This window comes from Sus scrofa, chromosome 5 (assembly GCF_000003025.6).
Source record: "Sus scrofa isolate TJ Tabasco breed Duroc chromosome 5, Sscrofa11.1, whole genome shotgun sequence".
Taxonomy (NCBI): domain Eukaryota; kingdom Metazoa; phylum Chordata; class Mammalia; order Artiodactyla; family Suidae; genus Sus; species Sus scrofa.
This window is the reverse complement of record NC_010447.5, coordinates 9,644,350-9,661,168: the sequence shown is the minus strand read 5'-3', so window position 1 is coordinate 9,661,168 and position 16,819 is coordinate 9,644,350. Positions and strand designations below refer to the sequence as shown.

At 53.3% G+C, this 16,819-nt stretch overlaps 1 protein-coding gene across 3 annotated transcripts in view; it reads right to left on the bottom strand.

The window, feature by feature from the left end:
* TMEM184B (transmembrane protein 184B) overlaps positions 1 to 16,819 on the bottom strand; it is a 48,563-nt gene that overhangs the window by 20,948 nt on the left and 10,796 nt on the right. For all 3 annotated transcript variants that reach the window (XM_005655511.3, XM_001924228.6, XM_013988203.2), the window contains exons 2-3: positions 3,511 to 3,758; positions 1,641 to 1,806 (exon numbers count right to left, since the gene is read on the bottom strand). In XM_005655511.3, coding sequence (XP_005655568.1) covers positions 1,641 to 1,806; positions 3,511 to 3,702 — 358 coding nt within the window. In that variant the 5' untranslated portion in view covers positions 3,703 to 3,758. The remainder of the gene's footprint in view (positions 1 to 1,640; positions 1,807 to 3,510; positions 3,759 to 16,819) is intronic.

The following is a 16,819-nucleotide window of genomic DNA, read 5'->3' as shown; positions in this document are numbered from 1 at the left end:
GGAGAGGCCACGGGGTGATGGCGTTGCTAGGAGATGGGCTTCGCAGAGCGGCGGGCTCCCTCCGAGGACCTTACACGGCGGGGAGGAAGGCTGGGACAGGCGGGCCTGAACAAAAGGGCTTCGGGGGGGGGGCACCAACCACCTCTGCCACTTCTGGGGCACGGGTAAGGACTCAGGATGGTGTGGAGGCTCCTTGGCTGTGCCCCCACTTCTGCCACGCACACAGTCCTCACGGCCTGAGGGAGAAGGGAGCCTATACCTGCCCCCATTACACGGAGAGACCCCTTCCTTTGGCGGGGAACAGCTTTTTGCTCCTGAAGGAACCATCGGCAGAGGCTGCCCCAGGCACCCGTGCAAGGCTGGCCGCTGAACAGCAATGGGTTCTCAGCCCCACCTGCCCCAGCCCCAGGCTTTACAGCTCCCCAGGTTCCTAGAGGTGTCCCTGAGGAGTCCACTGCTTCCAGGAACATCAGGCACTGGAGGCCTAGTCATGCCTGGAGCAGGTCCCCACCCACCATCGGTGTTCGCACCTGACAGAGCTGGGCCAGGACGCCAGCCTGGGAATTCGATGAGGCCCTAAGAGGGTGAACACAAGGCACCAGGCAGGTGTTTAATAAAGTCCCTTATTCATTCAAAAAATAGGGAGGCTGTGAGCACCATCACGTGCCCAGCTCTGCTGGCTCGGGCTCCCCGTCTATTCCTGCTCTTGCAGAGTCGACAGTGATGGAGGGAGACAGAGCGAACCAGGCGGCACGCTGTCTGCGCTAAACTGCCCACTGCAGTGAGGGTGCAGGGACTCGGGCAGGGGCTGGGAACGGGGGCTACGGGGAAGGCCGTGCTGAGGAGAGGCTGGAGTCAAGACGCAGGAGGAGAAGTGGGTGGGAGAGCTCTTCAGGCACTGGGGACATGGATGTGCCCTGGAGAGGGGGCTGGCAGGGACAGGATAGGAGGCCAGTGTGGCCAAGGGGCTGGTGCAGTGCAGTCTGTGCCTACTGGGTGCCTGCGTTTCCTTGCCAAGTCCAAAGGCATTTCCCGTGCCCTGTGCGTCCTCGGGGACCCACAGGTTCGAGGTGGGATGGAAAGAGGCTCTGGCTTCTTTGGGGATGAGCATGCTGCACCCCAACATCCACAGAGCCCAGGGCCGGGGCAAAGCCCTCCCGGGTCTGGGAAGCAGATACCAGTTCAGACACCAAGGCTGCCTGGCCTTGGCATGAGGAAATCACACCTGGCTGCTCTACCTGAAAGCGGCAGTATGCGTCCGGGAGGAAACAGGAAAACGTAGGACCACGAGCAGGGTGGGCGTGAGACCAGGGATCTTGAATTCAGGGCCCTTCTTCCATATTCCTGATGGTCTGTGACCTGTCTTGGGGGCCCTGTCTGTCCTGCAGGGCTGTACCTGCCCCGTCCCTGCCTCCAGGGCAGACCCTCTAACCACTTGGCCTCTGCCGCCTGCACAGCCCCTGGCACCTGCCGACTGGCCCGCAGGTTAGGATGCCTCTCTGCCCAGAGCAAATGCTCGTCCCCGCTCCCTGCCCACCCCAGGCCAGGGAGGAAGCCAGGAAGAGGGGCTCCTGGCTCCCGGACAAGGGGGGCGTGCAGCCCCCTTCCCACCCAGCCCTCCCGGGCCGCGCCGTCCTCACCCTCGTAGCAGTCCCGCACGGTGCCGAAGTACACGTAGTACTGGTCGTTGGTGAAGAAGAGGAGGCTGAGCCAGGAGTCGAAGGCGTAGATGGGCACGATGAAGAGGATGCGGACGATGTAGCGCTGCTCGTTGGGGCAGCTGTAGCAGCGCAGGTGCATGTAGATCTGGGGGCAGAGGGCCGGGTCAGCTGGAGCCCCGACTGTGCCCGCAGCTGCCTCAGCCCTTCGGCACCACTGGAGGAGGAGCCCGGCCCAGGGCGCGGAACGAGCCTTATCAGCGGCCCCTTGGCAAAGTGCAACGACACAACGTCCACTGCGAGGCTGCTGTGAGCATCAAATCAAGGGGAGCGTGGAGCTTGCAGCCACCTCACAGACACGGGCCACAAGAGCAGATGAGTCAGGGCCAGGCTGGGGAGCCGCAGCCGTGACAAGCTCCCTGGGGATTCGGGTGCACAGCCAGGTCTGGGAACCGCAGGCGCGTGGTGCAGGGGCTGTTCGCGTGCATGTGTGTGTCCCCCGCCACCCGGCCTCTCTAAACACCTGGGCCCTGGGGCGTGGAGCTAGAACACCGGCATCCAGGTGGTCGCCCGCCCACCCCGGCCCTTAGCTGACGCAGGGTGTATGGGGAGAGACAGGAGGGCCCCTCACTTCCACAGAAGGTGGAAGCTCTTCCTGGCTGAGGGTCCGCAGTGATGTCCTCATCCTGTGTCTCATTTTCCCATCTGCTGAGCAGAGGCAGCGCTGCCTGCCTCCCTGGGAAGTTGAAATGTGGTTTTTAGAAAGCAGGGGTAAAAATAAAGCTACGCACAAATGCCAAGAACTGCTCTAGCCACGCTGCACAGTCCCACAGCCAGAGTCTCTTGTCCCGGCTCCCATGATTTCATGCTTGGCCCAGCCAAGCCCTGGGCTTGGGAGGAGAACAGAATTCCCCATCTGCTGTGAGCCAACCGCCTTGGAAGCACTAGGGTTCTAGAAGGGAAGGGGAACGCTGGGACCTGAACGCTCAGCCTCCCCTCTTCACTAGGCAACCCTCAAACCCGCTTCCTCAGGCAGCTTCCCTGGGGATGGCGACGGGGGACGGGAGACTTGACTTGTGTCCCAGCTCTGCCACCAACTTGTTCGTGACTAGGCAAGTTCTCCCTCCGTCCTCCCTCGCTGGGTGTCAGTGTTCTCATCTACCAAGGGACCACTGCCATCCTGTGTTCCTCCTCAGTCTCCAGGCTCCCCTACAGCTTAGGCTGGTCGCATGACCAGGTCTGGCCCACGGAAGGTAAGCAGAAACGACAAGGGCCATTGCTGGTTGAGAAGGTTAAATGCCCAGAGTGCCTTCCGCACACACCCTTCCTGACACGCAGTTGTCAGACAGACAATGTCTCGAAGCTGCACGATGCTGGAGCCACAAAAAGGAACCTGACCTGCACTGTGCAGGCTGAGCAAGAAACTGATTCTCGGAGTTCCCATTATGGCTCCTCAGGTTAAGAACCTGACCAGTATCCATGAGGATGCAGGTCTGATCCTCGGCCTCGCTCAGTGGGTTAAGGATCTGGCATTGCCCTAGCTGTGGCGTAGGTCACAGACGTGCCTCAGATCTGGGGTTGCTGTGGCTGTGGTGTAGGCTGGCAGCTGCAGCTCCGATTCGACCCCTAGCCTGGGAACTTCCATGTGTCCCAGGAGCAGCCCTAAAAAAAGGCGAAAAAACTTTAAAAAAAAAAAAAGAGAGAGAAACTGATTCTCCTGGTTGAAGCCCCTGAGATTTGGGGCTTGCTTATTACTCCAGCATAGCTTGACCTGGTCTAACTGATTCTCTATTGGACAAGAAAGCTCTCAGGACCTCCCTAGAGGGCTGGGGTTCCTCCCTGGCCTGGATACCTGGTGGCAGGTGATGAGCAGGGCTGTCCAAACGAAGAAGCCAGAGATGGCCTGAGCGGCGGTTGTCATCAGGAACACAGGCTGCTCCATGGCCGTGGGGCTGCCCTCGGGGATCACGGAGATGCTGGGCGAGGCTGCTGCTGTGGTGGGCGAGGCTGGATCCGGGGCCAGCACGGCCCCCCTCACGGTCATGGTGCCCAGAAGCAGGGGGCTCCCTGAGAGAACCTCAGAGCAGGCGACGAGCGGGCCTAGACAGAAGGAAGCACGATGTGAGCCTCCTTCCAGCATCAATGGTGGTGTCAGGAAGAACCCTCCAGGGCTCGACACCCACCTTCAAAATGTGACCGGACCTTGACCACACCTCACTCCAGCCCCCAGCATGTCTCCCCTGGCTTAATGGACTGGCTCCTGACCATCTCTCTGCTTCTGCCCTTGACCCTTGACCCTGCCATTCTCACGCCTCCTAAGGCATCAGTCGGACTGGGCCTCTCCTCTACCCAAAACCCTCCAACAGCTCCCATCTCCAGGGGAGGATAAGCTGCTGACCATAAGACTGCCCGATCTTAATTTCCATCTCAATCCTGCACTCCAGCACACTGGCCTCCTGCTGCTCCTTGAACAGGCCAAGCCCGATCCTACCGCAGGGCCTTTGCACGGGCTGTCTCTACCCAATCACAGAGCTCGCTCCCGAACGTCCTTAGGTCTCTGCCCTGACCGCCCGCTCAAACGTGCCAAGCCCTCCCTCAGCGCAGGTGCTCCCACAACTCTGCTCTGCTCTGTCCCTCTCCAGAGCCCTCCTTACACCGACTGCACCTGACAAACAAGACACTATTTGTTAACTGCCTCCTGCACCAGACATCATCTCCCTGGGGGCAGGCGCTCTGTTCTGCTCAAGACTGGCCCTCTGGCAGCTGGAACGGTGCAGGCACTCGGCAGGTGTTCAGAAGTTACCTGCTGGCTCCGCCCATCTTTACACCTCCTAGTCTAGCAAGATCACTTTAGTGCTGAGGCATCTCCTCTGAGGACCTGTGTCTCTTCTTCGCCATTTTCCCCCAGTCTCCCTAACAGCTGGCAGCCATTCCTCACCATCCAGCTGTGCAGTTTTGGAGACTTTGTGGCCCTCCCCCCGCTTCAAACTGCCTGACTTTTTTTTTTTTTTTTTTTTTTTTTTGGCCTTTTGCCTTTCGCCTTTTCTGGGGCTGCTCCTGCAGCATATGGAGGTTCCCAGGCTAGGGGTCTAATCGGAGATGTAGCTGCCAGCCTACACCAGAGCCACAGCAACACAGGATCCGAACCGTGTCTGTGACCTACACCACAGCTCACGGCAACACCGGACCCTTCACCCACGAGCAAGGTCAGGGATCAAATCCAGTCGGATTTGTTAACCACTGAGCCACGACCGGAATTCCAAACTGGCTGACTTTTAATTGAGCTCATGCATCCATCTTCCTAAAAGCCTGCCCTGTTCACTTGCTCTGATCAGGGCCTTCCATGCATTTTGCTGCCTCTGCTGTTCTGTGTAACACGCAGCTCTGTCACTTGCTCATGTTTATCCTCCTAAGACCCTCTACTCTTTGAGGCAAGACCACATTTCCATCTGTGAATCCCCAGCACCAAGGCCATTTATAACGTTTATTTTATGATCCCTTGATTTGCATTCTTTATTTCAAAAGGAATTTGAGGTACTTCAGAGAGAAGCAACAGAGCTGAGAAAGTTGGCATAAAGGAAGATTCCAGGTGGGAAAGTAAAGGTGGGAGTGGGAAGGACACAGACCGCGCTCCAGGACCCTGTGCTGTTACCCCAGGTGGGCTCTCATGTCGGCCCCACACTTCCTGGTGGCACCTTCAGTACCTGGGGCACCACATTAGTGGTTTTCCACTGGAAAGGAACACTGATGTTGCAAGGAAGAGCTGTTGTTAGGGTTCACCTGGCAAGGGTACAAACAGGGACCCAGGCCAGGCCGGGGGCTGCAGCTGCTTTCAAAGAGCCAAGCGATTCAGGCGGGACCACCTGGAATTGCTCTTGGGAGGGCTGGCCACTCCTGCATCTATGGGCTTCAGAGACCCATGGCTCTGATGGAAGTCCCTCTCAGTGCTGCCACCTGTTGACAGGCTGGGCAACAACATCCTGGGGTCATGGAGTCTCCCTGCGGCAGAGGCCCTAGAAGACTAACCTGCAACGGGCCAGGAGAAAAGCCAACCACTGATGCAAACAGGTGCAAAGAGCCCTGGGCGGAGCTCGAGTCTCAGCTCCACCCCAACCAGCCACGTGCCTGCACAGGTTCAGTGGGCCCAGAAAACGGCCAAACCCCCAAACCCAACCATCTCAGCCTGAACCCTGAGGTCTGCCCAGATGACCCCTCCTATCCCCTCCAAGTCTGAGCTGATGCCCTCTTTGCCCCCTGTCTCCCCCACCCCCACCCCTGCCCCCTCTCCAGTGCCCTCTGCCCCCGTCTGAGCCATGTTTGCTCTCAGCTCTAAGTTTCTACCTTAGGAGAGCCCTTTATCATTCTATTTTCCTGTAAAAATAAATGATCTCGAACACATCGACCAAGAGCGTGTTTTCTAGACTTAAAAACTCAAAAGTGGAGAAAGCATCTATATAAAGAAACTCAAAACTGGAGAAGGTGTCTATATACAGCCTGGTGGAGCTTTGAAAAAGAGACACAGTGATGAGTCTAAGAATAGCTCCTGCAAGTATGGTTGCAAAATTGAAAACCAGTGCCAGAAATATTTCCTAAAAAAGAAGATTTGGGTTGTAAATCATCATCTTTGTCTATCATCCCAAATGAAATGAATAAACACGGGGAAATGGGGGGGTTACAGGAAGGACAAACACCCCCCCGATCTTCTCCTTCTGAGCAAGGGCTGGGGTGTCAAACGCTGTTTTGTCTGGACTTAAACCAGATCCTAGAACATTTCGGGAGCCTACTGTCTATCCATCAAGTGGGGCCATGGATGAGCTGTCCTCTGGCTCTGCAGTCCCTCCTAGGAAAGAGCCCTGACCCTTCTTGCAGGAAAGGAAGGAAGCTGCTTCCCAGGAGCGGAAGCCACAGCCTTGGCGAGCGACTCCGTGGCCTGAGCCACGCTGGCCACGTTTCCACGCCGGGGGCCCTGTGATTTACACACCATTCACCCCCCGCCCTGGGCGGCCCTCACTGTTGACAAACCCCAACACGAACTCATATTTTTTGTCACGGCAACTCCACAGTAAGAAACATTACCTACATCTTAGTGCCTGGCACCAAGGGAGACCTGAGGAGGCACCCAGTGCCTGGGCCGAGGCTGGGGAGAGGGTCAGGGACGGCTTCGAAGGGACAAGGACTTTATGGAGCATAATCAAGCTCCAGCCGTGAAGTCACCAAGCTGGGTTCCCACCAGACGCCACCACCTGCTGGCTTGACCTCATCTCTCAGAGCTTCCGTTGCTTCATCCGTAATCTTTGGGGGGAACGACATAATTGACGAGGGAGTGTTCTACTTGCTACAAGTCCCATTCACAAGAGGAGATGCAACCCCGAAAGGACCATTTTGCAACTCCTAACACAAATAATGGACAGAGATCTGGATCATCCAGGGATGATAGAACGAGCAGGTGAGAGGCTGATGGGGAACCTGACGAGGGATGGAAGAGGCCGTACCCTCTGAACCCACAGTCTAAGCCAACGTCACTTAAAAGGGGCAGCTGGCAGTTTCAAGCAGAGAGCACCACCCTGGGAAGGATCTGACCCAAAAAGTGACCTAGCGCTAACCACCAGGACCCAGGACACACAGAGGGTAGGGGAACAGACGAAATGATGCCATGAGGAAGCAGCAGCCAGAGCCAGACCACGGGGCAGCCTGCAAGACCAGTGACTTGGTTGCTTCCACAAATTGGTGACTTAGAGACAAAGGTGGCTGGGGGGTGGTTATGGAACAAGAGGCTGAGGAGACGTTATAGCTTAAGGCAATGCGTGGACCTTACTGAATCCTGATGCTAACAAATCAACAATGAAAAGGAGACATCTGTGAAATAGAGAGTACACAGCAATTCTTGCCAGTTTTGCTAGGCGTGATAATGGCATGGTAGGTATGTAAATATGAAGTCCTTATTAATGGAGGAAGAATAATCTTTTCAATAAACAATGCTGGAACAACTGGATACCCAGAGGAGGCCAAAAAAAAAAAAAAAAAGAGGATCCTGAACCTAAACCTGTATACTATATACAAAAATTAATTCCGAATGGATCATGGGTTTAAATGTAAAAGTAAGGCTATAAAACTTTTTAAAATTTAAAAAAAATTTTTTATTACTCACTGAATTTATTACATTTATAGTTGTACAATGATCATCACAATCCAATTTGAGGCTATAAAACTTTTGAAGACACAAGAGAAACTCTTTGAAATCTAGGGCTAGGCAAAGTGTTCTTTTTCAAAATGTTTTCAATGGCCACACCCACAGCATATGGAAGTTCCTGGGCCAGGGACTGAATCTGAGCCGCTGCTGTGACCTACATCAGATCCTTTAGGCCACCGAGCCGGTGATCAAATCTGTTCAATCTGCACCTCCGCAGTGACCTGAGCTGCTGCAGTCGGATTCTTAACCCGCTGTGCCACAACGGGAACTCCTAGGCAGTGTTCTTAGACTTGCAAGCAAAACTATGATCCATAAAAGGAAAAACTGATAAGCTGGACTTCACCAAACGTAAAAACTTTCATGCTGTGACTCTGTGAAGAGGATGAAAAGACAAGCCACACAGGAAAACAAAATATTTGCAATCCACGTATCCAACAAATGACCAGCATCTAGAATACAGCATATAGCAAGAATGCTCAAAGCTCAGGAGTTAAAAAAAAAAGGGCGGTTTTTTCCTGTTGTGGCTCAGTGGTAACGAATCTGACTCAGTGGGTTAAGGATCTGGCGTTGCTGTGGCTGTGGCGTAGGCCGGCAGCTGCAGCTCCAATTCAACCCCTAGCCTGGGAACCTCTATATGCTGCACACGCAGCCCTAAAGAAGAAGAAAAAAAAATTCAATCAGAAAATGCACAAAAGACATGAAGAAAGATTTCACTCAAGGAGGACCACCGCCAACACATAAACAGCTGTTCAACACTGGCAATTAGGGAAATAAAACTAAAAACACAATAAGATATTAGTTCCCACCTAAAAATACAAAACAGTGGCATTAAATGCTGGTGAGGATGCAATGAAACGAATCTCACACACAAACCTGATAGAAGTATAAAATGGTAGAGTCACTCTGGAAAAGAGTTTGGCAGTTTCTTATAAAGCTAACATACATTTATCATACAACCCAGTAATCACTCTTAGACATTTATCCTAGAGAAACGAAAATATATGCTCCGCAAAAACATATTTGTGGAACTACTGCCGTGGTGCAATGGGGTGACGATCCGGCTTGCTCTCTGGAGGTACCAGTTCAATTCTTGGCCCGGGACAGTGGGTTAAGGATCTGGCGTTGGCTGCAGCTGTGGTGTAGATCACAGCTCTGGCTCAGATTTGATCCCTGACCCAGGAACTTCCATAGGCCACAGGGGGAAGGGGAGGGAGCAAAAAAAGGGGGAAAAAAACTATACACGAGTGTTCACAAACACAAATGTGTTTTGTTTATTTATTTATTTTTGCTTCTTAGGGCCACACCCGCATATGGAGGTTCCCAGGCCAGGGGTCCAATCAGAGCTATAGCTGCCAGCCTACACCACAGCCACAGCAACGAGGGATCTGAGCCGTGTCCACGACCTACACCGCAGCTCACGGCAATGCCAGATCCTTAACCCACTGAGCAAGGCCAGGGATCAAACCCGTAACCTCATGGATACTAGTCAGATTCGTTTCCGATGCACCACAACAGGAACTCTATGCAAATGTGTTTGTAAGGAGCAAAACCTGAAAACAATCTAAATGTCCTAAAACATGCGAAAGGTTCAACTTTGGTACATCCAAACCACGGACAGCTACTCAGCAACCAAAAGGAACCTGGGAATCCATATGCCGCAGGTGCGGGGGCCGGGTGGCGGGGGGAAGGATGGAAAAGAAAGAAAGGTCCTCAAGTAGAGATGCATCCTGAACTATTTAAGGGTGAGAAGAAACATCACATCTGGGATTTTACTCTTTAAAAAGGGGGAGTGGGGAGTTCCCTGGTGGTTCAGTAGGTTCAAGATCCAGTGTTGTCACTGCTGTGGCTCAGGTGCCATCCCTGACCCAGGAACTCTGGCTGCAGGTACAACCAAAAAATGAATGAACGAATGAATTAAATTTAAAAAAATAAAAAAGGGGAGAGGGACAGATGCAGCAAGACTGCAAAGTGTTGCTAACTGCTGAAGCGGAGTGACTGACAGGCAGAAACACATTCCACAATGTGCTTTACTTTTGTGCTAGAAATTTTCCATAATAAAAAGCTTTAGACTGTAGAACAGGAGAATTTTCCACCAAAATTGTAATGAGATGGGCAGTGACTCAGGAAATTATCTATCACAGATTTATGGTTATCTGACAAGAGAGAAAAAGCAAATAAGAAAAGCAATCGAAAAGATTTGTCAAAACAGAGCTCAACACATCTTTGTTTTACCAAAAAAAAAAAAAAAAAAAAAAAACAGTTTCAAATGGGCCCATTTTTTCCTATGGTCAATGGCTGCTTCCCAGCTATGTTTTCAAAGCATCTTTAAGGATGTTTAAATGTCCCTTCACAGGAAAGGCATGTTATCAGGGGATGCAAAAGAAACTGCTCTTTGAAGAAAAAAACCTCAGGTAGGGCAGAGCTTTCTGGAAAAGTATATTCCTGTTTCTTCTGTTGTAGGATTTTGTCATCAAAAACAGTATGTCTGTAATTTGCCAACACTCTCATATCTGAGCTCCTAAAACCTACGTAACAGAATCTTCTAATCTGTTTAAAAATTTCCAAAGCATTTGAGTGGGTTCTGGACTCGTGTTAAGAACTTTAAAATACTTTCCATTTAGTTTACAAAAACATCTGATTGGCATCGGGGAGGATGGAAATGTACCAGCCAAACAAATCCTCTGCGCACGCAGTGGATGGGCTGGAAAAATGAGTAACCCGATTTAGAAAGAAAGCCAATGATGCGTTTCCTCTGTGCGCAGCTACGTGTCCCAGGCAGGGATCTTTTTCAGGGAGGGCGGCCCTTAAAACCAAGTATCTAAACAAACTGCTCTCTCACAGAACATTAAAGCACAAAATAAGTATATGAAGCCAGAAGGTTTTTTAACTTTAAAAAAACCATTACATCTTTAACCCATCCTTGGGTTTCTTTCTTTCTTCCTTCCTTCCTTTCTTTTTGCTTTTTAGGGCCGCATCCTCGGAATATGGAGGTTCCCAGGCTAGGGGTCTGATCTGAGCTACAGCTGCTGGCCTACACCACAGTCACAGCAACGCTAGATCTGAGTTGCGTCTGCGACCTACACCATAGCTCATGACAACGCCAGATCCTTAACCCACTGAGTGAGGCCAGGGATCGAACCCCCAACGTCATGGTCCCTCGTCAGATTCGTTTCCGCTGTGCCACGACGGGAAGTCCCAACCTCAGGTTTCTATTTTTGGTGTAAATTTTATGATATACACAGTGTCCCAGGAAGGTAGTACAGGTACAGAGTAACTGCATCAATATCCAGATGTTGGGGTGCATGCCCCCAAGAGTTCCTCTACTGATAGGGGTGTGTGGGTGAGGAAAGCCTGAAGGTGCTATCAGCGGTGGGGAAACCAGTTGGTGACCCAGCTGCTGACTTTCTCTGCCATGTCTCTGCCTCTGTCCTCCCACCTGCTCAATCCCAGGCTGTAGCAGACCCAAAGCAGTCAAGGCTTGGTTCCACTTCTCTCCCAGCGGCCCACCTACCAGCGAGGTGGCTCCCCACCTGGGAAGAGGCCAGGCCACAGTCTGCCCTTGGTCCAGGGCTTCACCGAGTCAAGGCAACTGAGCTGGAATCTTGGTGTTGGCACCCAGCTGTGCCTGGGCAGGCGACGTGGCTATCTGTGTATCTGTCTCTTGGGTGCGCCGTGCTATAGCCAGGGCCCGTGGGCCACATGGGTTTGGGAATTCGGGTTTTCAGATTTGAGGAAGGATTACGGTGATGGTATACAGTGCTTAAGCAGTAACACCCTCAGAGGGGTCTGAGCAGCACCCCAAAATCAAACACGTAGTGTTTCCGCAGAGAAGGTGAGATATTTTTAAAGACCGTAATTAGTCTCGCACCAATTCAGGTCAGATTTTTGCCACAAAATTAGTTTGCTGCAGACTTAGGAAGAACCTCTGGGATTTCGAGCGTTCTGGATTCCAGAAAGGTGGAGAAAGGAGGTGGGCCTGGACCATCCTCCCGAGCTGCCGGGAGCGGATGCTCCGGGAAGCAGGAGTCAAGTGTGCTTTCTTCTTTTCACCTGTTTGCAAACATGAGCACCTCCCTCCTGACCTGAAACCCTCTGAGAACAGGGCAGGCTCTGACAGTGGATGCAGTCCCAACTCCTCCTCGGGGCCCGCGGCCCTGGGCGGCTGGGTCCCAACCGCCCTCCCTGCCTGCTCCCCAAGTAGCCCTGTGCCAATGCACCCTCCCTCAACCTGGTCCTGGTGGCACGTGACAACTGCCTCTCACGAGTCATCCTAAAACCACCCGGCGCGCCGGCCCACCCCGCCCAGCCGCCCCGAGCTCCCTCCATGAGGTTGGTTCTGACAGCGCTCCCGCCTCCCACACCCGCATGCTCCATCTCCAGGCCTGACACCGTGCCAGACACACAGCAGGGATCTGGAAAGGAAGAACCAGTCAATCAAAGGACTGACTGAAGGCCCGGCATTAAGCCATGTGCTGCACACTGCCCGATTTCTGTCATGTGGTCCCCTCCCCACCATCCGGAGCGCCACTGAAGGACCTGGATGTGTGGCTGGAGGGAGGAAGGGCCGGGTGAGGGCAGAGGATGGAGGCTGAGTCACACCGTCTCACGCACATCCTGCAACGTGGCAACGAGGGCAAAGGGACTTATCCTGCAAGCTCCATCAGGACACAGCCCGGTCCACCTGGTATGAGCAACAGGAAGGTGAGTCTGCCAAGACAGATGCTTTTACCAACTGGCACAGTCTAGCAATGTTCTAGTTGCTTCCAGAATAAGGAAGCTCCCAATCAAACAGGACAAGAAGTCTCCTGGGGCAGGAACAGTGATGGAGGAGCCTCTGCAGGGTGGCTCACTCTTCCCTGACTTTTTCCCAAGCAGCCTGGAGCCGGCAGAGATCAGAAGTCACGTCTTATGCGTAGCTGTGATCCCAGCACCTACGTCAGAGCCTGGACGTGGTCAGTGCTCATCCGGCTTTGGCTGCATAAGGAGGCAACGGAATGAAGGTTCCCTTTGCAGTTCCTTCCAACTCTAAAACTCACGACACTCTCCACACCCCCGTGCCAACCGCCGGGACTGGCACGCTCTCTTGCTCCCCCCACAGACCTCATGCCCACCTGCCTTGATAACGACCACCTTCTAGGACCTGCTGGAGTTTGCATGTGGCATGTCTCCCCTGGTCTTTTCTAGCATTTACCATCATTGTGATCAGATTTGTTCCCTTAACGATCTGAGTCAGGCTCCATGAGGGCAGGGACCATGTGGGCAAAAGGACTTGCTGAATGACGGCTCTGGGGAGAAGCTGACAGACACTGAGCCAGGGGTGTGCCTGGGCAGGATGCCTGCATCAGGCTGCTGCTGGGGAGGGCGAGGGGCACCGCAGCCTGAGTGACGGGCACCCGTGGCACTCTGCAGTTGACAGGCGCTCTGACAGCATGTGGGGTGGGTCTTCTGCAGTCAGAGCATCCCCAGACGGGCACGAGCGCCACTGGACAGAGCTCACCTCGCGCCTGTGGAAAGCCAGGCTCCACAGGGTCGGGGGCCAGGGTCGGGCGAACCCGGCTCACAAGAAAAGGGAGGAATGCCCGTTTATGAATGTCCCCTCCATCTGCTATCAGCTGCCAGAAGGGGGCTTGAAAGCACGAGATCAGAGCACAGCGAAGAGGGGGGGCCCTGCTTCCAGGCCCCGGCGAGGCCTGATGGACCACATCACACCCCAGAAAACGACTAGGAGTGAAGCAAACACTCGCCTCCCCTAATAGAGCCCTCACCCCATCCCTCTCCGGGACAGAGGTCTTCTGGCTGACGCCCCTTCTGAGGATGCCCACCTTTTCCAGAAAAGCTGCCGAGTGTTGTATAGTCACCAGACTCAGCCACCTGCCTTGGGGACAAGGTATTTCAGAGAATCTCACCACCTCGCCCAGATTTCATTCTGGGTCGTTTCACTTCATGCTTGGGGGACACTTTGCTGTTCTGTGTCCCCCACAGATTTCCTGTGTGGAAAGCTAAAAAAAGGCCTCCCAAAGATGCCCGCATCCTAAACCCCGAAGCTGTGAATATTTTACCTTACGCGGCCAAAGGGATGCGGCAGGTGTGATTAAGTTAAGGATTTTTTTTTTTTTTTTTTGTCTTTTTAGGGCCACACTCAAAGCATACGGAAGCTCCCAAGCTAGGGGTCTAATGGGAGCTGTAGCCGCCAGCCTACACCACAGCAGATTCAAGCAGCAGCTCACAGCAACCCCAGATCCTTAACCCAGTGCACAAAGCCAGGGATCCAACCTGCAACCTCATGGTTCCTAATTGGATTTGATTTTGCTGCACCAGGAGACGGGGAACTCCTAAGTTAAGGATCTTGAGATAAAGAGATTTCATTCCAGATTATCTGAGTAGGCCAGATATAATCACTGGGGTCCTTATAGGAGGAAGAAAGAGAGGCGTTGGAGGAAGCTGGAAAAGGCAAGGAAATAGATTCTCCCCTTGAGCCTCCAGAAGGAAAGTGGCCCTGCCAACACCTTGACTTTAGCCCCGTGAAATACATTCTGGACTCCTGACCTTAAAACTGGATGGTAACATATTTGCATGTTAAGCCACTACATTTTTTACTTTTTTTTTTTAAAGACCGCACCTGCAGGACATGGAAGTTCCCAGACTAGGGGTCGAATCAGAGCTGCAGCTGCTGGCCTACACCACAGCCACAGCCACACCAGATCTGAGCTGCATCTGCAACCTATGTCCCAACTTGCAGCAATGCTGGATCCTTAACCCACTGAGCAAGGCTGCATCCTCACAAACACTATGTCAGGTTCTTAACCCGCTGAGCCACCATGGGAACTCCAGCTTCTGACAACTTGTTACAGCAGCAGTAGGAAACGAAGAATCCCTTTACAGATGAGAAAACAGAGGCATGGAGGGCTAAAGCTGCTTGCCCAGAATCCTGGGAAAGGGGTCCTCACACTGCCTGAGCCGCTCTGTCAGGTCCCCAGATTCCCAAGCGCTGTCAAAGGGCCGTGGGCTCTGGAGTCAGACCCCCGGACTTGACTTTCAGCCTTGCCCCTTACTCGCTTTGTGTCTGTGGGCAAGTTCTGCTACCTCTCCTCGCTGCAGCTTCCTCAGCTGTAAAATGGGATTGCAGACATGCTTAGCACTGAGAAGAGCTGCGGGGAATAAACAAGTCACCGTAGGAAGGCGCTGAGAACATGGCCCACACACCCCATGTCCCCTGGCATGACCTGCTCCTGTTTCAGTCATTTCATCCTCCAGCCAGGCCAGACGTGCACACTCCCAACAGTCTCCTTCGAGACCCGGGCCAGTCCTGCCTCTGGTTGTTGGCTCTTTCTTAAACCTTCTGAGGTCATATTTTCATTCATTAGTTTCACATCCAAAGCCTTGTGAGCTGCGACCATGAAGTGCTCACGCGGGCAGTCACCACACACCCATGGGCCGAGCCGGGCAGGCAACGCGTCTCTGGAATATTAACACAGCCTGGGAGGGGTTTGGGCCCTTTTATTTAAGCTGCGTGGAGAAACTGCCACCTTTGCTGAGCTCACTGGGCAGCCCTTGACTAGAGCTGGGTTAATCTGAACTGGCCACCGCTCCCACTGCAGCCGCCTGGGGATGACAGGTCCTCTGGTCCCCCCTGGGGCTGTCTGCTCTGGGAACTTCTGGGTGGCTGCTTTTTTTGGTGGGGGGAGGGGGGAGTTGACCCACATCAGAGCAGGTCAGCAACCCCCAGCCTGGCCCTTCTCCAGAGGGGATCAGAGGCAAAGAGCAGCCAGGGGCTGGGCAGCTCTGCCCGCTGGCCTTTGGAAAGAGGACCACATGCCCTCACGAGGGGGCAGGGTCCTGGCTCCTAGTTCCGCTCCCCTTCAATCAACACACACAAGCCGTGGCCACTCCAGTGGCATCTGTCCCTCTTCTCCCGGGGCCACATTCCCACGCATCTCTCAACCAGGAAAGAAAAATCATCCAATTGTGTCTATCTTTCACTTGGTGTTGGGTGGAGGGTAGGTGCTGACACAAGTGAGAACAAGAAAGTAATCCAAAATCCTTCAGCGAGGGCTTAATGCAGCCCTGTCATTTTGTTTTGTTTTTTTTCAATCCATAGCAGGCCAAATCTTGATTCTTACAGTTTTCTCCCAAACTGAGAACAGATGGGCCAGGGCTCGGCCTTTCTAACTGGACGCTGTGTCCCTCTAATGGGACAACCTTCCCAGCCAGCTAACACCCCCCTCCCCAGGCAAACGGCTCCCCTTTGGATGCGAAACCTTGAACCTCAAGAGTCCCACTGGCCGTGGGAGCAGGCTGGCTAAGCGGAGACCCCCGACCCTGCCCTGACCCTGGGACCCCAGAGCAGCCCTGTTTATAACAGCAAAAGCCTGGACACAACCCAAATGCCCATCCTCAGAATGACTACACAGTGGTGGCTGACCCTTGAAAAACAGTTGGGTTAGCGGTGCCAACCCTCGGGGGTTGAGAATCCAGGTATGACTTAAGGTCGGCCCTCTGTATCTGCGAGCCCTCTGTAGCTGCGATTCCACATCTCGGGATTCAACCAGCTGTAGGTCATGCAGTACTGCATGTATTCATTGAAAAAACCCCATGTATAAATGGACCCAGCAGCTCAAAGCCATGTTGTTCAAGGGTCAACCGTATGTTTAAACAGAGGACCTCTATGTCACGGTGGACACAACCCGAGTGCCTCTCACTAGAGGACTTCCTGTGATTCCATTTGCAAGGTCAAAACAAGTCCATCGTGATGAGGTTTGAGAAGTGGTTACCTTGGAGGTTCGTGACCTGGAGGAGGACCTAGGGAGCCCCCAGGGAACTCCAGGGAGGGCTGGGGATATTGTGCAGCTTGATCTGGACAGTGGTTTACATGAGTATCTACAGATGTAAAAATCCATTGCACTGCACATCTGTGTGTGTACTTTACTGTAGTAAGTTAATACACGTAGGCCTTTGGGCACCTTCTGTGTGC